General features: G+C 46.3%; 1 protein-coding gene across 1 annotated transcript in view; it reads left to right on the top strand.

Annotated features, from left to right (window-relative positions):
• NDC80 (NDC80 kinetochore complex component) overlaps nt 1-27,212 on the top strand; it is a 255,954-nt gene that overhangs the window by 113,014 nt on the left and 115,728 nt on the right. Inside the window, exons 10-12 of the mRNA XM_078656636.1 lie at nt 8,528-8,672; nt 19,264-19,469; nt 26,391-26,543. Coding sequence (XP_078512762.1) covers nt 8,528-8,672; nt 19,264-19,469; nt 26,391-26,543 — 504 coding nt within the window. The remainder of the gene's footprint in view (nt 1-8,527; nt 8,673-19,263; nt 19,470-26,390; nt 26,544-27,212) is intronic.

The following is a 27,212-nucleotide window of genomic DNA, read 5'->3' on the forward strand; positions in this document are numbered from 1 at the left end:
ACCTGCTCTCTCATGTTAAGCACAGACCGCTACCTCATACTTAATATACTTCTAATGTACCCTGCACTATTGCACAGCTACACAACCTGCATCCATTTTCACTCCTCTCTCTAAGGCACAGACTACTATCCCATATATCTCTGGTTGCACACGTAACTTGATACGTGCATCTGTACCCTTTCCCAGGATTTTACTTCACTTTGGTACTTTGTATGGCTTATATACTTGCTCTACTTTGTAATTTAGTATGTATTTGCTATACTTAAATATCGTAGGTATTTGCTAGACTGCACGCTCGCATATCCTGGTTTATGCTGATTGATCACTAGCGCCACTCGTGTACTCTATAACTTACTGTATGTATATGGTTCTCTGCACACTCTTACATTTGGGCTATGCTGAGCGATCTCTAGTACTACTATTGCACTGTGTAACCTACTGTATGTATTTGATTACACTGCACATGTATACCACTATACTGCATTCCCCCATTCCTTCCTAAACCATCATCGCAACATGGATCCTATCGGCAATCACACACATAAAATCAACTACCCACCGTCACTCACCAAAAAAGCCGCTAAACGCTTTAAACACAACTTCCTTAGGTCACACCCTGAAACACCCTTTGCTGACACCTACTTCTCACCGGTCAATGGATCCCTGAACACTGATATCATATTCCATACCGCACGCAGAGCTCAATGGAGAAAATCGTTCCTCACCCTACTCACCGTCTCCTCCACCAGGAAATCCGCTCACAGCCTAACTCTCTCCATCACACCATCCCAACTCTTTCCAGGCAGAGCCACCATCACCATTTACAATAATGGGATTGTCCTAGCTCAATCCACAGACAGGAACCTGGAACTGCTAGACAACCTGTTCCCCATCCTCAAAGAGCACCTCTCCCATTCGAGGTCCAACACTCACATCCCCTCCAGTCCCACCATTCATGACCTCACAGCCACATACTCCTCAATCAGGCACACACCTACCACCCCTGATCGCCCATCTCCCACCCACAACCCCTCTATCCCAGTTCAGCACCTTGCAGTTGTAACACACTCCTCAAACTCAGACACAGATCGCGCCCTCCCAGACTCCACTCACACCCCCACCTCCTTTACCAACTCCCAGACCACCACACATACCATCAACACTCCTCTCACACCTACAGCGGGCATCATTACTCCGCTCACCCCTAACAGCACAGCTCTCACACACAACGCACCTAACATAGTCCAGCACCAGAACAACACGCACTGCGACAAATCCCCCCCTTCATTCCCCCCCCATTCTCAGTCCCCACTACCTTCTAACCAATCACGCAAAGCACACCTCCTCTCTTAATTTAACTCCCCCTCCCCACAACAGGACCATACCCTATCCCATTTCCCCTCCTACTCTCAGCCCCCATTACCCTTCCTGCTCCCCCACCACGACTATCAGTCTCCCAGCAGACACCCTGACCCCCTCGCCTACCACCAATGCCCGCACTCATACCACCAACCTCCTCCCTACCTCATCCACACCCCTCCCGCCCAAAACATCTCTCCTCCCTAACACCTTCCTGGACACCAACACAACGCATACCTCCTCGAATAACAGCCCACGCTCCCACATGCACACGAATTCCCTGGTCAGCCATTCGCCTCTGACTGCAGCCCCCACCTCCACCACCTACCCCACGATGGACATCATCATGGCCACCCTCACTCAGATCAAAGAAGACATACACAACATCAAGGAACTACTCGCCACCCACCCCATACACCCAGCACCCACCTCCCCTCCCAACTTGTCCCCTACCCCTCCAGCTGACTCCCTCACTCAACACGCCCCAAACCGGGCGGCAATCACTGCCCATAGGCGCAGCAATTGCCCTCGTCCCCCTCGCCGTCCCTACAACCCCCCCTCACACAACTACACCTCCCCGCCCAACGGGTCCCACACTCTTCCGACTAACTCTCTCACTCAACTTTCCCCCAACCTGTCCTCACTCCCAGCTAGCAATCGCAACAACCGCCCTCGTCGCACCCACAACGATACTTCTGACCGCGACACTCACCCTTCTCCGCTCCTACGACCCAGCCCCCCAAAATCACATAACCACCCCACACCTCAACATTCCCACGATACACTCAAATCCCCTTAGACCCCCCACACTAAACAGCAGACTCTCCATCCCCAATAACCTTAGAAAAGTCCCTCTCTCTCTAGAACCATCCACCACCCTCAACACACCTCGTCTCAAATGCACTCTCCTCAACTGTAGATCGGCCTCGAAACACTCTGCCGCTATTGCTGATCTCCTCTTATCAACGGACCTTGACCTAATCATCCTGACCGAAACATGGCTTACTGAATCCTCGACACCTATAATGGACATTCTGGTTCCTCCCAATTACCACATTATCAGGCTAGACAGAGCAGGCAAATTAGGTGGTGGAATCGCATGCATCTACAGGAACAACCTCTCTGTTCAGAAAGTCAATTCTACCTCCCTACCATCCCCAACAACCTGGGAATACATCTGCCTTGACATTATCAGTGAGGGCAAACCAATATGTTCTCTTCACAGCATCTACCACCCACCCAGGGACAACTTCACCTTTTCCCAACAAATCATGGATATGATCTCAACCAATTCCGGACGACAGCTCACCCAAATATACCTTGGTGACTTCAACCTCCACTGGAACGATTGCAAGGACGCGGTGGTAAATAGTCTTAAAAACTTCCTCGATGCCCTCAACCTCACCCAAATATGCAACAGCCCGACCCACGAGAAAGGATCTATCCTCGACCTGGTCATCTCCAAAGAGGAATCTATCCAACTCGACTCCATCCAACCCTGTGACTGGTCAGATCATTATACTGTCACATTTTTTATCAATGAAAAAGTTAAAGTTAACCCGGCTCAAGTATCCAAGCCAAAAGTCTGGAAAAGAGACATGAAAAGACTCAACCCAGGCTCTTTGCCCCCTAACAGGTGCAATTTCTTACTGCCACCGACAGGCGATACGGACGTTCAAACACTGACTGACCATTATCTCAACGCTATGACCTCTATAATTAATGAGGCTGCACCTTTGCAGCTAAAAAGAGCCTCTACTAAAATTTCCAATCCATGGTACGACGGGAGACTCAATGAAGATAGACGAGACATGCGAATGGCAGAGCGTACCTGGAGATCAGCTCCCTCGGCAATGCACCTAAAAGATCTGAAGAGAAAGAGAAATGCCTACTTCAGGAAAATAAAACGCTCAAAAGTAGACTTCTTCAGCCTCCAGCTCGACCAAGCAAAAAACCGTCCGAGAAAACTGTTTGAGCTAATCAGATCACAATCCAAGGATCAACCCCAACCACTCATCACTGCGCGTGAGGCACCCTCCTGTGAAGACTTCGCTGCTTTCTTTTCTCAAAAAACTGACAACATAAAGAGCGATCTCCTCATTGACGCAAGCCGCTACTCCAAACCACAGTGCCTAGCAGCTACTGAACCTAAAAACAATGCCACATGGTCAACCTTTGGCACATACTCAGAAGAAGAAATTGGCAATCTGCTCAGCACCCTGAAACCATCCAATCACCACACGGACTCCCTCCCTGCTGCAGCAGTAAAAGACTTCACCCCCTTCCTTATCCCTCTCTGGACTAAAATTATCAACAGCTCCCTCCAACAAGGAAGCATACCTGACTCACTAAAAGTTGGTCAGGTCACACCTCTCCTAAAGAAACCTACAGCCGACCCTTCTGATCTCAACAATTACCGTCCCATTACCAATATTCCCACTCTCGCCAAACTGCTGGAAAAATGCGCACAACTACAATTGACTAAACACATTGAACAATTCGAGCTCCTCAACCCTCACCAGTCAGGCTTCCGAGCAGGGCACAGTACAGAAACGGCTATGACTCACATAATTGACGACGCACTTCAAATGCTAGACCAAAATGACACCTGCCTCCTCATCCTCCTTGATCTCTCTTCGGCATTTGATACTGTTAAACATGAGAATCTACTAGAGCTTCTAAACACAAGAATGGGCTTATCTGGAACTGTTCTCAAGTGGTTCACCTCCTTTCTTCATAACAGGGCACAGAAATTCAAGAGCAACAACCTGATGTCCTCGCCAATTCCCGTAACACTAGGTGTCCCCCAAGGATCCTCGCTCTCCCCAACTCTGTTCAACCTAGTCATGGAACCGCTCACCACCTTGCTACAAGCATCCAATGTACACTTTCACATGTACGCAGATGACACCCAACTTTATCTCAAATTACAGTCCCCCAAGGACATCTTGCTCCTGAACTCAACGATCAGAAGCACCCAATCCTGGCTGCCCGATAATCATCTCAAACTCAATGCCCTGAAAACAGAGTTCCTTCTGATCTCACCTCCAGCGAAGGTCTCCACCACTCAAATTTGGCTTAAAGACCTAACTGCACTCAATGTCCAACCCACCATCGTGGACTCAGCAAAATCCCTAGGCATAACACTTGACACCAATCTGAACATGCAGCAACATATCAGCAAGTCAACAAAGGGAGCAAACTTCCAGATCAACACTTTGAGGAAACTTAAACCTCACCTCCCAGCCAAAGACTTCCAAACCGCAGTACAAGCACTAGTCATCCCTCGAATTGAATACGGCAGCATCGCCCTCTGCGGACTCCCCCTAACTACAACAGCACCCCTAAGAGCTTCTCTAAACGCTGCCGCGAGACTCATCACTGGGTCAAAGAAACACTCCCATATTACCCCTGACTTGAAATCCCTGAACTGGCTGCCATTTGAAGCTAGAATACATCTGAAAATCGCCTGCATGACACACAAGGCGGTACATCTAAACGCACCTGGATACCTCGCTCAGAAACTGACAATCTCTGGAGGAGCTAGAAACACCAGAGGCACAAACAATCTTCTGCTGAAACCTCGAAGATTCAGGAAGGAAAAAACATATAAGCGCTCCTTCTCGGGAATGGCGCCTAGGATCTGGAACTCTCTCCCGACCGAAACCAGGCTTATCTCTTCCACCACACTCTTTAAAAATGAAGTAAAAGCTATCCTCATGGCTAAATACACCTGAACTACTATCTTGATCACTGTTAGTACTCTGTACCGATCTATACTACATGTTTGACCCTTTTGATTATTTGTATTAACTGTTTATTACTCACAGATCTGGCTCTGTAACCGCCTATTTGTACTACTTTGTACTCATGTTGGGCTTAGTTGCCACCAATTTGTACTTATTGACCTATTGCTTTATCTGTTTAACCATGCTCCCTCATGTACTTCTCTTTGTAAAGCGCTCTGATATCTGCAAGGATCTTGTCCGCGCTATATAAAACTTTCAAATAAATAAATAAATAAATAAATCCCTGGCAGAAGAGGACCAAATGTGTCCCAGAGGGGAACTATCTAGTGATTCAAAATGAAGCCAATTCAAATACTTAGATTTATTTATTAGAGCACACACATTTGCAATTGTGGGAAGGTGATGGATAATGGAGGCCTCTATGGATGAGGTGTAGTTTCTTGAATTCAACACATTCTATGGTTGAGAGCCAGTGAAGTGATATTGGATCCCATAAGGTCTGTGTCCTTCTGTCCAAGATTGGCGGAAGTGTCATGATTTTGTTTAATTTGTAATTTACATTTATATAGTGCATTATCACCAGCGGTCTCTAAGCGCTTTGAGAGAGGGGCCTGCTTAAGGTTGAGGGTGGGGAGGCGGTACTTTACTGTGGGCCCCAGGCTTCCTTGAACAGAAAGGTTTTGAGTTGTTTCCTGACAGGTAACGGGGAGTGTTCCTTACGGAGGTTGTCAGGCAGTCTGTTCCAGATCTGTGGAATGATAGACGAGAAGGCTCTGCCTCCCATGGAGGACAGGCGGGAGCGGGGGCAAACTAGCATCCTGGCTTCCGAGGATCGAAGTACTCTGGTTGGGGCGTAGTTAGTTAGGCTGTTTCTGATGTATGTCGGTGCCTTGCCATAGATGGCTTTGTGTGCAATGCACAGACCCTTGAACTTAATCCTCTGTCTGATAGGGAGCCAGTGTAGTTGGCGCAGGAGGGGGGAGGCATGAGTGCGACGTGGGACTTTAAACACAAGCCGAGCCGCGTCGTTCATAGTGGTCTGAAGTCTGGCCAATTGGTAGTCTGGGAGTCCTAAGTAGAGCGAATTACCATAATCCAGTCGGGATAAGATAAGTGCTACTACTACTCGTTTGATGGTCTCAAAGGTAAGTAGCTGGGCCAGTTTTCGCAGCTGCCTAATTATATTAGAGCAAGCCCCGACTGTGGTGGATACCTGTGGAGCCAAGGTAAGTTTGTTGTCAATTTTTATTCCCAAGCTTTTAACTACCGTACCTGGCTCTGGGCGTTTGCCCAACTCGGGTGGCCAAAAGAGACAGTTCCAGGGATTGGCATCATTAGTGACAGCCAGCACCTCCGTCTTATCTGGATTGATCTTGAGGTGGTTGGCCGACATCCAGTTTATTGTGAATTTTAGGATGTTCTGTACTTTCTGGTGAGCTGGTAGGGAGTTGTCTATCCGAATGATAATTTGGGTATCATCTGCATAGTTGTATATTTGGCACTGCAGCTGGTTGAGTGCAGCTATCAGGGGCTGGAGGTAAGCATTAAATAGAAGGGGACACAGTGCGGATCCCTGAGGGACTCCGCATGGGAGGGTGCCCGACCTGGATACTGCATCCCCCAGCTGCAGTCTCTGAGAGCGATCTTTCAGGAAGGATGTGAGCCATGTCATTGCTATGCCCTTCACCCCGAAGTCAGACATCCGCGACAGAAGTAACTCGTGGTTCACGGTATCGAAGGCCGCGGATAAGTCTAGCAGAATCAGGGCGCAGGGGGTCCTTTAAATCGGCCCTCAGTCTCAGATCATCTAGGACTGCCAGCATCACTAGTTTGGTACTGTGATGAGGCCGGAAACCAGCCTGATTGAATTGCAGAAGATCATTAACCTCTAGATGATGAGCGAGAGAGGCAAGGACGTGCTGTTCAAGGACTTTGGCAAGGAAAGAGAGCTGGGATATAGGCCGAAAATTTTTCAGATTTTTAATGTCGCCCCGGGTTTTTTCAAGAGGGGAATCACACGCACCTCCTTGAAATCACTTGGGACCACTCCTGTTTCCAGAGACATGTTCAGGATTGATAGAATCTCGCCTTCGATCTCGGGGAGGGCCATCTTGTAGATCCTGGGTGGACAGGGGTCGGCGTTTCTCTGGAGCTTTGCCCTGGCTGTCAGGCCTAACGAGATTCCATTACGATAGTGGATCTCTGTGAAGACTATTGGTAGAAGAGAGAGGATTCTACAGAGAATGCATAGGTGGTAAATGGTATTTGTGGAGAGGATCATAACATGGTAAATCTGCAGCAAGTTTGCATTATTTGTGGGCAAAAGGACTGAATTATTTGGCTTGACATTCATAATTTGGGCGAGCGTTGTGCAAAATACATTTTGTTAAATTGTACACGAGTAAACCTTCCGATAGGCATTCTGCAGTGAGTTTGATTTTAAATCTGGCCCTGGCTAGATTCATGCACAATCCCTTTGAGGCTACTGTCTTCTAGACATGAGACTTCTCTCTTGAGTGACTTAATTCTAGTTGCTATTACTACTGTCCACTTCAAGCCACTGTACCTCTGAAAACTGTTTCCCCGTTGGGGCAACGTGATGCATGTGACGACTCATCCCACTATCTTTTCCCAGGCACTGACCTTGTTCCATCGAACAGGCATTTTTCTTCCCACCTCTTGGTAAGCATCTCTATGCTTTTTTTGACCTTGGAAATACTACACAGATTGATTTCTGGCATGCTCTCTGCTTCACTAAACTGATACTTACCAACTGGCAGAGATGCTGATAAGACCACCTTTCCCAAACATTTTACCTCCTGCATTTTCCGTTACTGGTCATTGCATCCAAATCCTTCTTCCGGTGTCCCAGCTCGCTGCACCAGAATTAGGGTGACTTCAGTGCTTTTTCCCCCAATAGTTGTTGTTTGTAGAATGGTTTGTAGGGTTGTTACCACTGGCTACACCACAATCATTCTTTGGTCTTTTTGCCTTCCTTCTCAAGTCAAATGTCAAATGTCTCGGCAGTGCCCATTTGTGTAGGCATAATCTTAATGCTCCGTTTCTTTGAAAATGGGAGTGAGCCAGGATGTAAGAATAGAATGAAGTTAACTTTAGGACTCCACCTTAACCTAGTAAGTTCTGACCATTGCCAGCTGTCTTCCACCCTCAAAAATTAAACCTCAGGTTGTCTCATTTTAACAGATGAGTGGTTAGTGATTGAGCCATTCTTCATAAGGGAAGAAGGATGTGAGAATCGCATACCTGGCATTAGGTGTGCAGACTCTATTTACAGCTGTTGAAGCAGTGTCTGCTCCTGACAGTATCTGGCATGGCACCCACATATTGAATAGTAGAGAGCATATGCACTAGGAGTAACCGTGCCAACATAAAAGTAACTTTATCTTTTTTCTTTACAGGATCGTTTGGCTGCCATGAAAAAGCAGAAAGCTTCACTTGAAAAAGACATCTACACATATGAGACTTATTTGGCAGAATTGCGGTCCCGTTTGTCTAATTTGGAGCAGAAAGCGGAGTGTATATCTAAAGATGTAGAGGCTGCGGGTAAGTAGGATTACTTCTTATATTCTAGAACTGAACAGTCATTTTTTAACCACAATGGCATAACATATAAAAAGTGCCATTACTTCTTCCGCTGTAATATGCAGCATAAAACATTGTAATGTTTTTGACTTTGAAGACATGATGTAGTATAGAAATATGTGGATTGTGTCAGCACTACTGAGTAACTTTAGGATAGACCTAGAAGAACATATTATTGTTATTGGTCCGAGACTGGTATACATGTGACAATATTCCACAGGGCATTTTAGAAATAGTATGAATTCGCAAACCTTGTGTGTTCCTATTTGTATGTCCCTTGACAAAGTACACCTTATACTACACATTCCACCTGTAACACTGCCCCATGTCATTAGAGAGCGTTCAGTCTTAAGTCGTAGCCTCAGCAACCTATTTGCACAGTTGCATTGCATCCCGGTAGCAGAGATGCAATACGCACCAACTTCAGTCCAGAGCAGTAAGGGGCCCAGAGCAGTAAGGAGTCCTCAGCAGCTCCCCATGCTGCCCGTAGTGCTTCCTACTTGCCTCCATACTCTGGGCTGCTGGGCCGTTGTTAGGGCTGCTCCTGCCCTGGGCTGAACAGTCCTTAGCAGCCAGCTTGCCATCCAGCTACAGGTTCCTCAGGAGTTGCTTCTTTTCACCCGCCCCGCTGTTCCCAATTTTTCGCTACCCGTTTCCCAACCCGCCCACCTCCCCAGCGACCCTTCACCCTTACAGGACCTACATAATGGAGGCCGCAACGCATCCACGCCGCCGCTGCTCCAAATGCAAGCCTTTCTGCTCCTGGACCGCACCCAGCGCCAGGAACCCTGGCCCTCTGGACACTCACATGTACTCTTCTACAGATCTTCAAGCCCTGGACCCCGGACGATGCAACAACTGCTGCTTGGTATCCCCTGCTCCATAGCAGGACCATTCATCTGCAAGCTGTCTCTTCACCTGCAACCCAGGACAACCCACCCACATAGAAACCTGTGCCATGCCCATCCCGCAGACCGACACCACCCTGGAAATACTTTCATGCTTCCTAATCAACGGTAGATCTCTAGAACACCATCTTCACACTCACCCTGACGTAACGTTCATCACTGAGACTTGGCTCAACCTCTCCTCGGGCCCCGATATCGCCACTGCGATGCCCAATGGCTACAAGATTACTCACAAACATGGAGGGAGCATCACCAGCAACCACAAAGAATCAATCCTCTGCACCACCACCGAATACGACGTAACACCTTAATTTCCAACTCCACACCACACACTGATAAATCACAATCAAAGGCTCCCTTCACTACAGACCCCCAGAACCACGCACCACCCTTTGCTACGCCATCACAGACTTCATCGCCCCACTTGCTGTCAAATCCAAGCACCACATCTTCCTCAGAGACCTCAACTTCAACCTGGATGACTCCACAGACACTAATCCGCCAACCTCCTGGAACGAATGGACAACATCAACCATACCCAGTTGGTCACAGACCCCACTCACAGAGCAGGACTCACACTCGACCCTATCTTCATGCCCAGCAACAGAGTCAAATATAGCCACACAACAGAACTCGTCTCGACTGACCACTCCATTGTCCACTTCACAATCGCAGGATCAACTGCACCTCCCACATCGCCCTCCAGCGCCTCCTTCCACAGCTGGAACAAAGTGACATAGACCCAATGGATGGACTGCCCTCAACACATCCCAGCGCCACAACCAGCCTGGAGCAGGCAGTCGAGAATTTCAACACCTGGATCACCAACGCAGACGGTGGAGTCTCACCCCTCAAACCAGCCATAACCCGCAGATCCTCCAAACAAGCCAGTTGGTATATGAACACAACCCGTGCACACACAGCCAATTTAAACATATATATATATATTATGTTCATTAGTACATTTCCTCCGACAAGAAAGGGTAGTTGACGTCTGTTGTTAATTCTTTTTTAATACTCGAACTACACAGCGCCAGCTGACACGTGTTTCGTCAAAGTGTATTACACTCCCACTCTTCAGGGCTTTCTTCAATTAGAAGCTAAACCGGTGATATTTCCGACCCGGTTAGGGTTTCTGTGGATTATTCCGTTGGTTATGTGGATAAGGATTCTTGGTCGCTGCTCAATGCAGAACCTGTTGCGGCGTAATCTGTGTATCGAGCCGTAATAGGTACCAGAGCAGGCCAGGGCTATCAATTCCGTTGAACAATATAGTGAAAACCGGCTATCCTGGTTGTCCATGGCTGTAATTCTCGTGGTGTTGTCTTTTCCGATCCTTGTCCTGCCGGTCTACCCTGCAGCTGCAACATTTCCTCCATTGAGGACTCTTATTTGGGTAAAGTGAGGAAAACCAATGCCATTGTGCCAATTTGGTATGTTGAATTACTGTGTCGGATTTCTCACTCACGCAACCTTTGGCCGGCCTGCACCCTGCCAGGGTCTCTGTGTTGCAGGAGGTAAGAGCTGGTTAGAAAAGATGGATATTTCAGTCAAGCTCGATCTGGTTCATATTTAACTGTGACCCTTGGTTGTACCATTTCGCGGAAATAGACTTCTGATAGATACATCTGCCGTGTGGATTCCTCACCTTGTGAATACCCCCTTGCGTCAGCAACATTCGGAAATTCTTTTTTCGTAGCCTCGCGCCGACGTGGACTCCTGACGTCATAGAGACATGACCTCGCTCGCGACTCCGCTGACGTCACCGACGCCTATAATAGGCCCACGCCGGCGTGATGACATCAGTTCCCTTTTTTCCGCGTCGTCGACGCTAACGGTTATCGGGAATCTCTGTAGCCAACGGATACTTTGTTGTCTATATTATTAACATTTTCTGCGTCTCTGTATCCTGTCTCTTCGACAATGTCTTCAAAAAAAAACGGCTTCAAGCCCTGCAGAGAATGCGGCAAAATGATGTCCATTACCGACCCACACAGCGACTGCATCTGGTGCTTGAGCTCGGACCATGATGTGGAGGACTGCTCTTCGTGTAAGAAAATGAACCCGAAGGCCCTGAGGGAGAGAGAGGCGAAGCTCCTGGTGGCTAAAATGAAAGCTGGAAAAGGAAAATCGTCGAAGTCTCGTTCTCGAAGGGCGAGGTCGAAGTCGAGATCGAGGTCCAGGTCTAGATCTAGAGGAAGGTCGTCTTCGAAGTCGGCTTCGGACCATGTTTCAAAGAAGAGGAAACATAAGAAGAGGAGACATGAGTCCCGACGTCGTTCTGGTAAGGAGTCGGGGTCGAGGTCGAGGTCACCGAAGGTTCGTTCGAAGGTGGTGACCATTGAAGTTTCGGATCCAGAACCTGAAGGTGAGGCTTCCCCTTCTGAGTCACGGGCTCCGTCTCCGACTCCGAATCCGGCTCCGAATCCATCTCCGGCGCCGTCCCCGGCCCGAGATGAGGAGGAGCCTCATGAGGATGAGGGTTCCGAGCCCTTAGGTGAGCCGAATCCGAACGCTCCTCGGGACAGGCCTGAAGGTTTTCATCCACCATTTCCTGCCCCAGGCCAGGACCCTTCTGCGTTTCTCAACGCGATGTATGGAGTCTTTTCGAGGTCGTGGTACCCCTCTGGTGCACCTTCGGGTCCCATGGGTCCTTTGGCTTTTAACTTAGGAGTCCCTCACTCCTACCCTCCGGCTCCGTTTATGCCTTACATGCCGGCTCCGACGCCGCCGTGGCATTTTCCGGCTCCACCGAAGCCGTCGACGCCGGTTCCGGCTTCGCCTGCTCCGGGTCGGCCTAGAACACATCCCTCTGAACCTGCGGATTCGATCCCGACGTCGATTCCGAATCCGTCGGAGCCGATGGTGGATCCGAGGGCAAAACGGGTCAAGATGAGATCCAGAAGAGAGGCTCAGCACCTTCTGGAGGAAAGGAGGTTTTTGGACTCACAATCTGACCTTGAGGAGGGTGAGTTGGATGAAGATACTTTTGAAGATTTGGCAGAAGCAGGAAGCCTGGATTTCTCTCCAGAGTGGGAGTTACCATCAGGTTCTAGTACTCCTTCTAAGGACATTCAACCCTATCATTTGATTATGAGAAAAGCTGCCAGTCTGCTTAAGTTGACTTTGCCTACAGCAGAATTCAAATCTAATATTCTGACTGAAGTACTCCATTCTCCGAGTTCAGTGGTGGAACCTCTTCTTCCTTTCAATGATGCTCTAACAGAGCCCATTCTGGAGGTGTGGAAAAAACCTTTGTCGGCTCCAGCTGTCTCTAAAAGTGTAGCCAGAAGATACAGGGTTGCCCCTGATGATCCTGCCTTTTTAACCTCTCACCCTTCACCGGAGAGTTTGGTCATTCAGGCTGCATGCTCCAAAAAGAACATTAGTGCTTTCCCTCAGGTTCCTTTTGAGAAGGAAGCAAAGAAGCAGGATCAGGTGGCAAAGAAGTCCTTCTCCTCTGCCAGTATGGCATTGAAGTCATCAAATGCCACTTGCTTGATGGGGAGATATTTACACGCTCTGATGGACTCTTTACATGTTCTGGTTCCAAAAGTTCCTGATGACAGCAGGAAGGATTTTGAGGAAGTCATCTCTGACGCTCAGGCAGCGGCTCGCCAGGTCATTCAGAGCGGTTTGGATACTGTAGACTCTGTGGCGCGCATTATGGGCACTGCTGTCGCTACTAGGAGGTCTGCCTGGTTGAAATCTTCTGACTTTTCGGCTGATGTTCAGGCGACATTATTAGATCTTCCTTTCGATGGTTCAGGCCTTTTTGGGAAGAAGGCTGAACTTGAGAGGTTTAAAGATTGCAAGGCGACTGCTAAATCCCTGGGTCTCCAAATGAGAGGTTCTTCAACTGGCAGAAGATTCAGAGGTTTTGGCCGTCCTGCCTTTCGAAATTTCCGGCAAGGCCAGCAGCAGCAGCAGCAACAACAGCAGCAGCAAAACTCCTTATACAGGTCCTACAGGGGAAAGCAAAGAGTGCGTCCTCGTGGACGTCAGGTCTCTTCCTCCTCCACTTCCTCCAACCCTCCTGCCCCTGAGAAGCAGCCCTAGATCCGACATTCAGGATCATGTGGGTCCGGTTGGGGGCCGGCTTACCCATTTTCTACAGGATTGGGAATCGGTTACGTCAGATCTTTGGGTTCTCAATCTTGTGGAAAATGGGTATGCCCTTCCCTTTCGGGAATTCCCTCCCAATTTCCCTCCTTGCCAAGGGTATTGCTCCGAGGAGCATCTGTCTCTTCTGCAAGAGGAAGTTTTAACTCTGATAAGAAAGGGTGCGATAGAGGTGGTCCCAGAGCAGGAAAGGGGTCAGGGATGCTACTCCCGGTATTTCCTGATTCCGAAGAAGGATGGCAGGCTTCGTCCAATCCTGGATCTCAGGATCTTGAATCTCTATCTGAAACAGGAGAAATTCAAGATGCTCACCCTTGCTCAGGTTCTTCAAGCGCTGCAAGAAGAAGACTGGATGGTGTCACTCGACTTGCAGGATGCTTACTTTCACATCCCAATCCTGAAGTCGCACAGGAGGTATCTCCGTTTTACGGTGGGATCGCAGCACTACCAGTTTGCGGTCCTTCCGTTTGGACTTACTACTGCGCCTCGAGTCTTCACCAAGGTGATGGCAGTGGTGGCGGCACATCTCAGAAGGTCAGGGATTCCGGTATTCCCTTATTTAGACGACTGGCTGATCAAAGCGGAGTCGTCAGAGAGAGTGCTCCGTCATTTGCGGGAGACAACCCAGTTGTTGTACAGGTTGGGTTTTTCAATAAATGTACCCAAGTCTCACCTGGTGCCCTCCCAGCGCAACCTGTTCATAGGTGCGGTACTGGACACAACCGTATGTCGTGCATTCCCTCCCCCTCAAAGGATTCGCGACATACGGGAGATGATTCCTTTGTTTTACAATGGAGCGGTCGTTCCAGTCCTGAAGGTCCTTCGCCTGCTCGGTCTGATGGCTTCATGCATTCTGTTGGTCAACCATGCACGCTGGCACATGAGGGCGCTCCAGTGGTGTCTCCGCAGGCAGTGGTATCAGCACAGCGGAGACCTCAGGGAGTCAGTGAGGATCTCCAGAGAAGCTGCAGCGGATCTGTCTTGGTGGGGCGTGGAAGGCAATCTGTCCCAAGGAAAGCCTTTTCAACTTCCCCCATCGGTGGCCACGGTGATAACGGATGCATCCACTCTCGGGTGGGGTGCTCATCTGGGGGATCTGGAGGTCAAAGGCCTTTGGTCTCCAGAGGAAAGGTTGCTTCACATCAACCTTCTAGAATTGCGGGCGATACGTTTGGCGCTCAAGGCCTTCCTCCCTTCCCTTCGCGGTCAGTCTGTTCAAGTCCTGACGGACAACACGACGGCGATGTGGTATATCAACAAGCAGGGAGGAGTAGGGTCGCAGTGTCTCTGCAGAGAGGCTCTGCGTCTCTGGTCCTGGGTTCAGGACCATCAGATTTGTCTGATGGCAAATCATCTGGCCGGTGTTCTGAACGTTCGTGCAGACAGTCTCAGTCGGCAGTTCTCTGCCGACCACGAGTGGAGGCTGCACCCGGAGGTGGTTCACGACATCTTTCAGATGTGGGGGACTCCTCGGGTGGACCTGTTTGCCACTCGCGAGAATGCGCACTGCCTGTCGTTCTGCAGTCTCCAGTATCCGATGCAAGGAGCCTTGGGGGACGCGTTTCAGTTGAGTTGGAGAGGTCAACTCCTTTACGCGTTTCCCCCCATACCCTTGATTCCTCGGGTTCTGAGGAAGATTCGCCAAGACCGGGCCCAAGTCATATTGGTCGCTCCGGATTGGCCAAGAAGGGTGTGGTATACAGATCTACTCCACCTCTCCTCTCACCCGCCGCTCCGTCTCCCTCTCAGGGCAGACCTCCTCTCTCTGATGGAGGGGCAGGTTTTACACCCCCACCTCCAGACATTGCACCTTCATGCCTGGAGATTGAGCGGGGCAACCTGAATTCCTTTTCCCTCCCGCCTGACGTTGTGGATGTCATCTTGTCAGCCAGGCGTGACTCCACTAAGTCCATCTATTCTTATAGATGGGCGAAATTTGTCACGTGGTGTGGGGAAATGTCTGTTGATCCTTTGAGGGCCCATTTGTCTAATGTTCTACAATTTGCTCTTTCTTTGGCGCGGCAGGGTCTGGCGGTTGCCACGGTAAAGGGTTACCTGTCGGCGCTGTCGGCTTTTCTCTGCTTGCCTGACCAGCCCTCTCTTTTTAAGTCTCCTGTGGTCTTAAGGTTTTTGAAGGGTCTTACTAATATGTTCCCTCCTTCACCTTTCATTGTGCCTCAGTGGGATTTAAATCTTGTATTGACCTTTTTGATGGGGGCTCCCTTTGAGCCTCTCCACAAATGTCCCATGAGGCTTCTTACCCTTAAGACAGTCTTCTTGGTTGCAATAACCTCGGCAAGGAGGGTTAGTGAGCTTCAAGCTCTTAGCTCCAAGCCCCCATTCCTGACCATTCATGTTGATAGAATGGTTCTTAGGACCAGGGCTGCTTTTCTGCCTAAGGTGGTAACTCCCTTCCATCTAGGACAGTCCATTACCCTACCTACCTTCTATCCTCCCCCTCACCCTTCCAAGGAGGAGGAGAGACTGCACCGTCTGGACCCTAAGAGGGCGGTGTCCTTTTACTTGGACAGATCCAAGGACTTTCGCTTGGAAGACCAGCTCTTCGTTGGATTTGCTGGCTGCAAGAAAGGAAGAGCGGTCCATAAAAGAACTTTATCGAGATGGATCGTCCTCTGCATAAAGATCTGCTACTCTTTGGCCGGTAAGGAACCACCAGAGGGTATAAGGGCTCATTCAACTAGAGCTAAGTCTTCAACCTCAGCATTGGCTAGAGGTGTGCCTGTGGAGGATATTTGTAGGGCGGCGACTTGGTCTTCCCTCCACACTTTCGCGAAGCATTACTGCTTGGATTCCGAAGTGAGGAGGGACGGCCATTTTGCGCGCTCTGTCCTTCAGGATTTCCTGGTTTAGAAGAGTGGACACCCTCCTCCGGGAGTGGGGACTGCTGTGGGACTCTATTCACAAGGTGAGGAATCCACACGGCAGATGTATCTATCAGAAGAACAAGTTACTTACCTTCGGTAGATACTATATCTGCCTGTGGATTCCTCACTGACCCACCCGCCTCCCCGTTGTCCACTCTTCTATGCCAGAGTTACTGTAGTGTAATATATATATATATTTTATTGTCAAGGAAATGTTTCAGTTGCTTTCCTGCTTTTGCTTAACACTGTGTGTTTTGCCTTGAGTACTGTGTACTGTGTATACTTGTATATTTCTACTGTCATTGGTCCGTCCGTGTGCCTCGATGGCACGGAAAAAAGGGCGGAACTGATGTCATCACGCCGGCGTGGGCCTATTATAGGCGTCGGTGACGTCAGCGGAGTCGCGAGCGAGGTCGTGTCTCTATGACGTCAGGAGTCCACGTCGGCGCGAGGCTACGAAAAAAGAATTTCCGAATGTTGCTGACGCAAGGGGGTATTCACAAGGTGAGGAATCCACAGGCAGATATAGTATCTACCAGAAAAAGCGTTACCGAAGGTAAGTAACTTGTTCTTCATCACCTTTGTGTATAGGTTAGCTGGACATGCTGCATTTTTGCTGGACTTAATCTTCCTCTTTTACTGAACTTTCCTATGCTATTGTTAAAGGTGGCAGAAATTTTTAATATGTGGCTAGATGACTATGTTAACTCAACCAAGCAATAGAGTCCCCTCTCTCCTGCAATACCATTGATTTTCCATGTGTCACTTGAGGCCATTGCTTCCTAATGGTTTGTGCAGAGGTTTATATTCCGGTTCACTCGTCGAGCGATTCCGGTCCATGCACGAAGAGATGTAACTCGAGATCATGAATGCCGAAATGCATTGGGAAAGCTTAAATTTGGATTAATTGCTGGAATACATTGAAACGCATATGTCTTGTGAATACAACAGGAATTGCTTACTGGAAATAAATATTGAGGAAACATAACAAACATTCTAAGTCATATATAAAGGAACAGTGAAACCTTCTGGGTGAAGGACCACAAGGAAGCCCGGGGGACATACCCCCATGTGTGAGGGAATGCTTCCCATTTGAGGTTTATATTAACCTCATCCAGAGGCAGGTCTGCCAGGATGCCAGTGCAGCCTAGATGCAGACTTTGATTCACTGACAATCTGTTTGGTTGAAGTGGCCACTTCAATGAAGACAGACTCACTAACCCTTCTCCAGGTGAGACTATTGATTATGGGGTCAGAGAGCTGCTTGAGATTTGGTAAGAGGAGATTACGAAATGCTCCAAATTAGTAATTTGCCCAAAATCAATGTACATGCAATTTGATTGTTGTCTTTAACATGCACAGTAAAGTAGCCACAGCGGTTAGAACTTGATTCTTTGTGGCTTCAAGAAGAGGTTCAACTAGCGCCACACCCAGAAACCCAAATAGTGAAGAGTCGCTTGCTTTCAACTATAATTCCTTTGCGTGCAATTTCACATTTAGTTTCTTCATTTTTGAAAAACTATTATGTTGATCCGTACAAATCTCATTATCGCATGAGACCCTTGTAAGCTTTGGATTTAGGTATTTGTCATGTAGATTGTTACACCAGTGGGCGTGCTCGTCCTGCCTGAGCTCCTTAAAGGGTGTTTGAACAGAACTAGGATATTAAATCAGGCTATGGGAAGGACTGCCTCCTTACCCGTACCGTGGTACAAGTACTCCAATGCAGCCTCAGTTAGGGAATTCACCCCACTAAACAGCTGATATTCAATGAGTCTCCCGCTCTGTAGTCTCTCTTCATGTAACTTTTTACTCCCAGTTCTGTCCTCTTTTTATGGTTATTATAAAGTATGCTTTTGTGCCTTTCACAAGGGAGTTATTAAAATGATGACTAGTGAACTCAGAATAAAACCTCAAAATCTTACTCATCACATGAATTGTTTACACCGTTGGACACTGCAGCGAAAAGGTTTGATTTGCCCTGTATCACGTTTAAGTAGTTTAGTAAAGTTGTTTCACAGTTTTAGCTGGAGTAGTACAAATGCTCCTGAAATCACTGGTACTAAATCTACTTCTAGCTTAGACTCTACTTCGACTGCGACCCACTATGAGTTCATTACCAGTATTTTACTACTACAACCAATGGTACTACCTTACTAGTTCTAGTTGGGATTGTTGAAGACAAAGGATTAGTGCAGTGCTAATCTACTGGACCAGGAGGTCTACTGATGTGTCCCAGAGACCAGATAAAAGCAAAATGTATATATTTCTGGTTCCAAGTAACACATGACAGACCAAATATAGGTGAGAGTGCTTTACTAGGTTTGCAGTACCAACCATAACAAAGTTTACAAGAAACAGAGTATCAAGACACCAGTTACAAGATGGGTCATGCAAAACAAATATGGGAATTCTTTAATGGTGTATATGTGGTGAAGTGGGATGGAGGAGAGCAGAAAACACAGAGGGGGACACAATTAAAAATACAAAACATACAGAAATACTTGTGTACTTCAGATTACTGAAAAGGGTGTTCCCGGCCTGACAAAGCCATTTTTCAGGTGACAGAACACAGAAGAATGTCTGCTTGACTTTAAAGCCCTTCCACAGAGTTTAGACTGTCTTTGTTTTGCACAGAATTGGAGTTTGAAGCAATGAACGCGGAGGACGCTCGCCTTAAGAACATTCTGGAAAATCAGAAATATTCGGTGGCCGACATTGAGCGGATCAAGTATGAGCAAAATGAGCTACAGCAGACTATAAACAACCACACCAAACAACTGGATGATGACAGAAAAAATTTATGGAATGAGGAGCTGCGATTTGCCAAAATCCGAGAGAGTGTAAGTAAAAACATTCTCTGTGTTTAAAAATGATTTGAAAAAAGTAATCGCTTAATAGACAAGGCACGGGTATGTTTTTTATGCCTCGTTGCTCAAATAACAGTTCTTGCTTCGTTTCGTTTCGTTTTGCACTCAACAATGTGGCAACTTATGATTTTGTTATCTTAATACACACAGGTATGGTAAATTATCTTATATTTTCCTATCCTAATACCTAGAAGCAAGATGTGCAAAAAGTCATATACTTGGATGAGAAGGTCTCGCCCACGTAATTTGGCATGCTTCGTCATTGGCCACCAGCCCACCCTAGTTAAAGGATGGACTCAACCACATTTTATGCGGATATTCTTAAGATAAGCTTATTTCTAGATAATACAGTGATCCACTTAGAGCTAAAGTATACCACAGGAGTGCCCTTTATTAGGTAGTACCTTATGTATGATTATACAAGTAATCATACCTAAGGTACTAACTTAGGTATGATTACTTAAGGGTACAATGATGCTAACAATCTTCTAATGTGCCAACATGTTTCTGCCCTTCTATGTGCCATGTAAATGGTGAGGGGCATTCTTCAGGGCTACTCAGGGATCGTTATTTTTAAGTCTCTGTGGATAAATCAGACGAGGTGAGACAGAAAAGTCCTACCTGCACTTATTATATCTGCTTACTTAGGATGAAAAATTCAACAACATTATAGTTGGTACCCATCATAATGCTCTAATGGTAGCAGTCTGACATGTAGAAATCTTGTATCAACGTTATGAGGAAGTGACACTGCAAACACACACAAACAACTTGTATATCAGTGGCAAGTGCAGTAAACCATGCATTCCTTCAGCTCACCCTGCTCAGGGTTGTCAGTTACTTCATGGGCTGGCGAGGAGTGCCGACCCTTGGAGTAATATATAATGGCATTGGTCTTTCAAATCATAGTATCATTGTATATAAAGTATTGTCTCGCCCCAATTGGGAATTAATTTGTTATGGCTGGTAAGATCGGTATCTGTCTCAAACAGGAAATCACCCCGCACATATCCTGTTAATTCCAGTTTTCTTAGACATCTAACACGTTTATAAGATTATAATAAAGGTTGTTTGAAAGAAATAGCATAATTTTGTTATCCTAACAGGTGATTTACCATCCATGGTCTTTGTATCTTACAAATATGTTTGCTGCAGTAAATTACTCTAACATCCAAATGGTGTTTATTCTTATTCCTATGACATCCTTCCAGATTAAGGATGGAACTGGAGCAAGCTTTACTAGTCCTGTGTGTACCCTCCAACCGCCTCACCCAATGGATCTGTGATGTATCTGTTCCTGCTTTTTCTCTGCTCTTGTTTGACTTCTTTGTACATTCAGTTTTGTCAATGGGCATTGCATCTCAGTTTTCACCACAACACTTGCTAGCCTCTTCTTCATGATACAGATCATCAGGTTAGATGACGGAGGACAAAAACCGGGTTAAGAGCACGGATTATACCTCCACAGTCCCTGCCTCCTGTGTTTGCCCATCTGTCCGCCATTTCATGTGCTTTCTGTTTGATTATCTTTCAAATGATGTGCTGAAAGTTAGGATAGCACCAGCGAAAAGTTCTCAGTCCTGAGGCTCATTAAAGGCTGGTAATTTTAGCATCTTTAAAAAGCGTTACATGTGCCTCAAACGTTCCTCATTTGAGATCACATGTATTTGAGCCCAAACCTCTTCAAAGTCAAGGATGCTTAAACCTTATCTTGGTCCTGAATCTCTCTCTCGTCAGTATGAAAAAGCAATAGCTCTCAATCCAAAGAATGGCAGGATGTATGTTCCCTAAAGAAACTATACAAGAAACAAATTTGGAATGAGAAAAAAAATGAGGACATCAACTTCGGGACAAAAATATTATACAATGCAAATAAATCCGACTCTAGAGCATTCTGGTCCCAGGTAACCTCATTGAACAGAACTGCAAACACTGTAAGTATGACCTGCGTCTCGGAAATGGTATGGGTACAGAATCTAATTGATACATTTTCAATAAACCCCATGACGCAGCCGTCATCAACAGTAACCCCTGTACATGAAAGTTCAAACGCAGAGATTCAGTCCACAACTGCTTTCGATTTGATAAACATCTCGTATAGGAAACAGGAAGGCTCAGACCAAACATCTCGAGCTTACGCGGAAGTAGAAATACTGCAAATAATAAAGCAATGTAGGCAAGATAGCGCACCAGGACCGAATGGCGTCCCCCAGGCAGTCTACAAGCAAGATCCCCATTTTTGGGCCTGTAACTTCAACAATCTGTTCCGGACGATCAATGTCACCAGTCGGATTCCGGAAAGCTGGAGAGGTGCGATCATCAACCCAATATACAAAGGCGGTGATCGAAAAAATCCAGCAAATTACCGCCTGATCACGCTGATCAATGCCGAGGCTAAATATTTCACCTCACTGGTCCTAACAGACCTCGCAAAATGGTCCGACGATAACAACAAAATCCCCATAAATCAGTCAGGGTTTCGCCGTGGCATAGGCACCATGGCAAACGCCATAGCAATAAGCCTGATAGCTGAAAAAAGCCTGCAAGAGCGTCAAGCATTACATCTATGTTTCGTGGACTTCAAGGCGGCCTTTGATCGTGTTAGCTGACAAACATTATGGGCCAAACTTAAACAGCAGGGCCTGCCGGATACGATCTTAAACCCAATAATGGACCTTTACACCAACACCTGGATGCAGGTTAAGATTGACAATGGCCGACGGCTAACACGGAAGATCACAACTAGTGAAGGATTAAAACAAGGCTGCGTCTTGGCTCCTCATTTGTTTAATTTATTCATGGCCGATTTGACACCAAGGCTAGATGGGATCAATGCACATGCACATCCTCCACGGCTAGGAACATTGCCCCTCACGCATCTATCCTACGCAGACGATGTTGTCCTCCTCAGTCAAACGAAAATAGGACTGCAAGGTCTCATGCATGAACTGGCTGAATATACCAAACAAAACCTAATGGAAATAAACAGTACAAAAACCAAGGTCATGATCATAACGGATCGTCGCATAAAACAGCTGAACTTCACAATCGATAATAAGAACTTGGAAGTAGTGGATAGCTACAAATACCTGGGGATACATCTGGATAGACGGTTCACCTTCTCCACGCACTTTGACGCTATCGAAAAGAAAGGAACAGCCTTACTGCATGCATTTTGCAGCTTATCCAAGCAGCTAAAAGGCCCTCTGTTCACTCCCCTCCTCACAGTTATCAAAGCCAAGCTACTCCCAACGATAGCTTACGGCAGTGTGGTACATAGTGGAAGGAGTGCTCCGCTCTTAGATAAAATCCAAATAAGAGTCTACAAACGTGTATTCAGCTTACCATGTGATGCTTCACCTGCACAGGTTCGCCTCGAATTTGGTTTGCAGTCCCAAATATTGCATAAAAAATACGAGACAGTCAAATTTTGGTATAGCATCTGGCTCAATCGCAAAATAGAAATTAACTCTGCTATTTGGGAAGCTCTGCAAAGCAATCCCAATTCCCAGTACGCGGAGTACCTAAACTCCTCCCTGGAAATTACTGAGATGGCGTCAGTGTGGAAAAGGAAGTTACCTGTATCATCATTTAAGCAGACCGTAAAACAGGCAGTCAACATGCACTCGTTGATCGAAGACAAAACAACTCTAAGACACCGTGCACACGCTTGGATGATAATACAATCCTACCAAAGGCCGGTACCTGCAGCCTATTTAGGCCTCGCTTTTCCATCGCATTTAAAACTAAAATACCTAAAACTACGCAAACTACGCATGGGCAAACTGCCAACAAATGGCCAACCTGGCTGGAGGATACCGGGCCCGAAGGATTGCAACCTGTGTGGTGCTGCAGTACAAGAAATCATCCACTTGGTCCAGTATTGGATTGTGATCGCCGGAGCCTACAAAGGGTAAAGTTCAACGAAAAAGGAATTTGCACATGTCGCTCAGCGATATTACATGAGTTGGACTCAGCGGATCGACAATTCATTTGTCGAATAATTACATATGTTATTAACTTTGAAAAAAAACTTACTGAAAAGCTAACACAAGCTTGAACTTTTTGAACCTTGAATTTGCACTGGCTAATTTAGAATCTGCTTCCGAAATCATTAGGATACCAAGAATACCTGTGTTTTTATCGTTTTAATTAACGGCTGTTTTAAATTTTTTATTTTTTTTGTACAATAGCCTGCATAGGAAAGTATTTTTATTTATTGTTCTATTGTATTGAATATTGTAACGGTTTTTATTGACTATACAATAAAGAACATAATTCCAATAGCTATTTTACATCAAACTTGAGCATTTTGCTGTAGCATCCGTGTTCCTCTCGTACACCCATTTACATAACACCGGTGCAAGAACTACAGCCACTGGTAGAATGTCAGCCCTCATAGTTCTTGTGAAATACCCGAGAGGCTGCTGGTAGCCTTCAGCTAACTGCCTTAGTTTGCTCAACCACCCTTTCCAAACATACATACCTCTTGCAATGGTCGACTTTCCATAGGTGTTACAGCATTCCACTCTGTGAAACTACTTTCCCTGTGAGGTTTGTGCACTGCAATAACTTAGACTCTGCTCCCACCAAGACTGTGACAACTTCCTGCCATGGCATTTCCTCCGAGGTCATTCATGAGGCCATGCTCATTCGCTGAGAGTGGATTTCCCTGCCTATTTTGCAGTGCCTTGGAGCGATGCTCTTCCTTTGCTACATTTATTAGAAAGACTTCTGTAAGTCTTCAAATTGAGGCCATCTCCTTTGAAGCGACAACTAATAGGCATGGAGATTCTGGAGCCCGGCAGTGAATGGTCTGACGTATTGGTGCCCCTTGATGATGTCCTTAGCAGACCCCTTTGATGATAGGAGAGAAGCCTTCACTGGTTGGATACTTATAGCTTTTTGAAGAAGCCTTTACATTACATCAAAATAAGTTGGGAAGTAGGCTTAATTAAACACTGAGAGGGCTGATGAGAACTTGTGTTGGAGATTGCTAACAATGTCATTACCGAAGCACGTCTAGTGAAGTAGGAGGAGAAGGGCACTTGGCTGATGCGCTCATCTGACTGATATCACCCACCCACAAATGGAGATGCATTTCGAGTATGTGTTCAAAGTACTTTTCAGTTGCTAACATGTCATACATACCTCTGTTCCACTTGCAACATTCATAAATGTGGCCACTTTTGCTTCTGAGAATTCCCCCTTAAAAGGTAACCTGGGCTGCTTTCAGGTTTGAATGGGACATGTGCTCCATTATGTGTTTCCATTCTGGCAAAGATGGTCAGAAAGAACATAGTGCGCTGGATGGGTCACTGTCCGGAACATGCGGTCATTCCCGTGATCACGTTTACATCTGACACTCATAAAAATAATGTCTTTAAAAGCTCAGGAAAGTAAAAGGCGATTGTGCATCTCCTTAATTTTCTAAAATGACTGACACAATGCACAAAAACTCTTGAAACTGCTTGCTGAATACCTGTTATGACCATGAGGTCCAGCGTGCCAACCGGTCTGGAGTACCCGTAATAACAGATGTCTACGAGTGCAGCAAACAGGCTTATCTCTTCAAAGAACACTGCCATCCTACATGATTGGAGTCTACCTCTCCACAAATAACCTTCGCTTGTAAACCGTCATGAATCGTATTCCAGGTCCCATGCTTACTGTTTGGCGCTTCAGGACTCTGCAGTTTTGTTTGTCTTCTACAAGAAAGGTCAAGGCAGTTCTTGTGGCCCATGATCAGTTCTAAATACATACATTTAAAAAGAAGTCCCTCACAATCATGGCCACATCAAAAAAAGGGAAAGCATCTCTAAAATTATACAATTATTACTAAACCCATACCTCTTTCAGAAGCAACAGTCTTTAAGCCAGGAGTCAACCGTCCCTATTAAGTCCACCCCAGGCAATGCAGCTACATAGTGGTCAATTTCATTTCTCCAACATGGTCAAAAGTTAAGATAGTGTTGGAGGGTGGGATATTGTGGACTCGCTGGATTGGCGTGCTTAAGAAACTAACCGTATACACTCCTGGCCCCTCCTGCTTGTGGCCAGAGATAGCAGTGATTACCATCGACTCCCCTGCTACATCCACGGAAGCATGCTCAATGTGGTTAGTACCAATTGTCTATCTTGGAGGAGCATAATCCAATAGTAATCAATCAGGGTTTTGTAGAGCGCACTTCTCACCAATTAGGTTCTCAAGTAAAAGACTAAGTCTATGTTGTTGGGGGTAACATATGAAAAGATACGAGGGACAAGACCACAGGTCTGTGGTCTGCTCAAAAGAACACGCTCCTGCACAACTTTGGCAGAGTTGGGCCTTGACTTCAGGCTCTTGAGCACAATGCACTCATGTTGAAGCACTGCCAGGAAAATGTCCTCTATCTTCCATCTGATTTGTAGTGGCTACTTTCCAATGTGATCACAAGTGCTAGATTTTTTTCTGCGATTTTCTATGTAGACATCATTTTGGGTGCCACGAGTGGATATCCATCCGGCCGGCCACTACCGATCTCTCTGGTACCAGTGAATTCCACTTTCAGATCAGAAAAGGAGGAGACACCGCTCAGCGGAGGCGGAAAAGACTTTCAGCCCAAAGACTGATGCAAAATGTCTAGCCCATCCTTGTAGCAAGTGTGTCCATTGCAGATGGCCCTTGATTGGCTTCAGGACAGTTCAAACCACCACTGTAGAGTTAAGCTAGAAATGTCATGAATGTGAGCATGATGGACCATGGCTAGAGAATGACCCAAAGGAATGAAATGGAAGAAAACAAATGTGAAATGTGTTTTACTGACTTTTTTAGTTTGATGTAAAAGTTGTTCTTAGCTTTAAATGAATTTCTTAGGGAATTCTACGCATTATAACGATTTCTTTCTTCTGCAGGTCGAAGCCCAACTAATAGAATATCATAAAGTGGCTCGTAAGCTAAAATTAATCCCTCCAACGGCAGAAAATGCAAGTGGTCACAATTTCCAGATTGAGTTTAATCCAAACAGTAATTCAACTTGTCTCACTCAGTACCGAACTAGCATCATTGTAAGTATTATCAAGAGTTTGTCTAACTTACATGTAAAGTATCTGAATGTGAAATGAAAAAGATGAAATGTTCACAATTGAAATCTCTGATTGTATTTAGTGATCCATAATATAATGTTTTGTTCTAGACAGTTTCATCTTGTGCTAGGACTTTCCAGAGCACAAAGTATCTTTAGCAGCTCTACAGAACCATACACTGGACTTCCTCACCTATAACTAATTTAATGTTACCTAATAAAGTCTCCTCTTTGTAGTAGAGGAGAGTGCTTCTGACATGAGGTTTCCCGTGATTTGTCTGCCATATCCTTCTTTTGCAGGTTGTGTTTCTGTGTTTGGCTGCAAGAAAATGCAATAGGCTGTTTCCTCCCAGGCATGCAGCATTTTTATTAGAATTAAAGCACAGATACATTAGTTCAATAGCATATTCAAGTACAATTTCACATATATTATAGCGCCACCTTATACATCACTCATAGTTATTCGAAAAATTGAAGGCTTTACTGTCACAATGTTTACTCATTGCCATATCTTTACGAGAAAGGTTCAGACCTCCCCACAAGCGCTAGGCAGTATTAAGAAATGACAGACAGTTACAAATTTGGCAAATCTCCATGTCGCATGTTTCTCATCGCCATGTCTTCTGATGGAGAGGTACAGTGTGTCTCTCAT

This window comes from Lissotriton helveticus, chromosome 8 (genome assembly GCF_964261635.1).
Source record: "Lissotriton helveticus chromosome 8, aLisHel1.1, whole genome shotgun sequence".
Classification (NCBI taxonomy): Eukaryota; Metazoa; Chordata; class Amphibia; order Caudata; family Salamandridae; genus Lissotriton; species Lissotriton helveticus.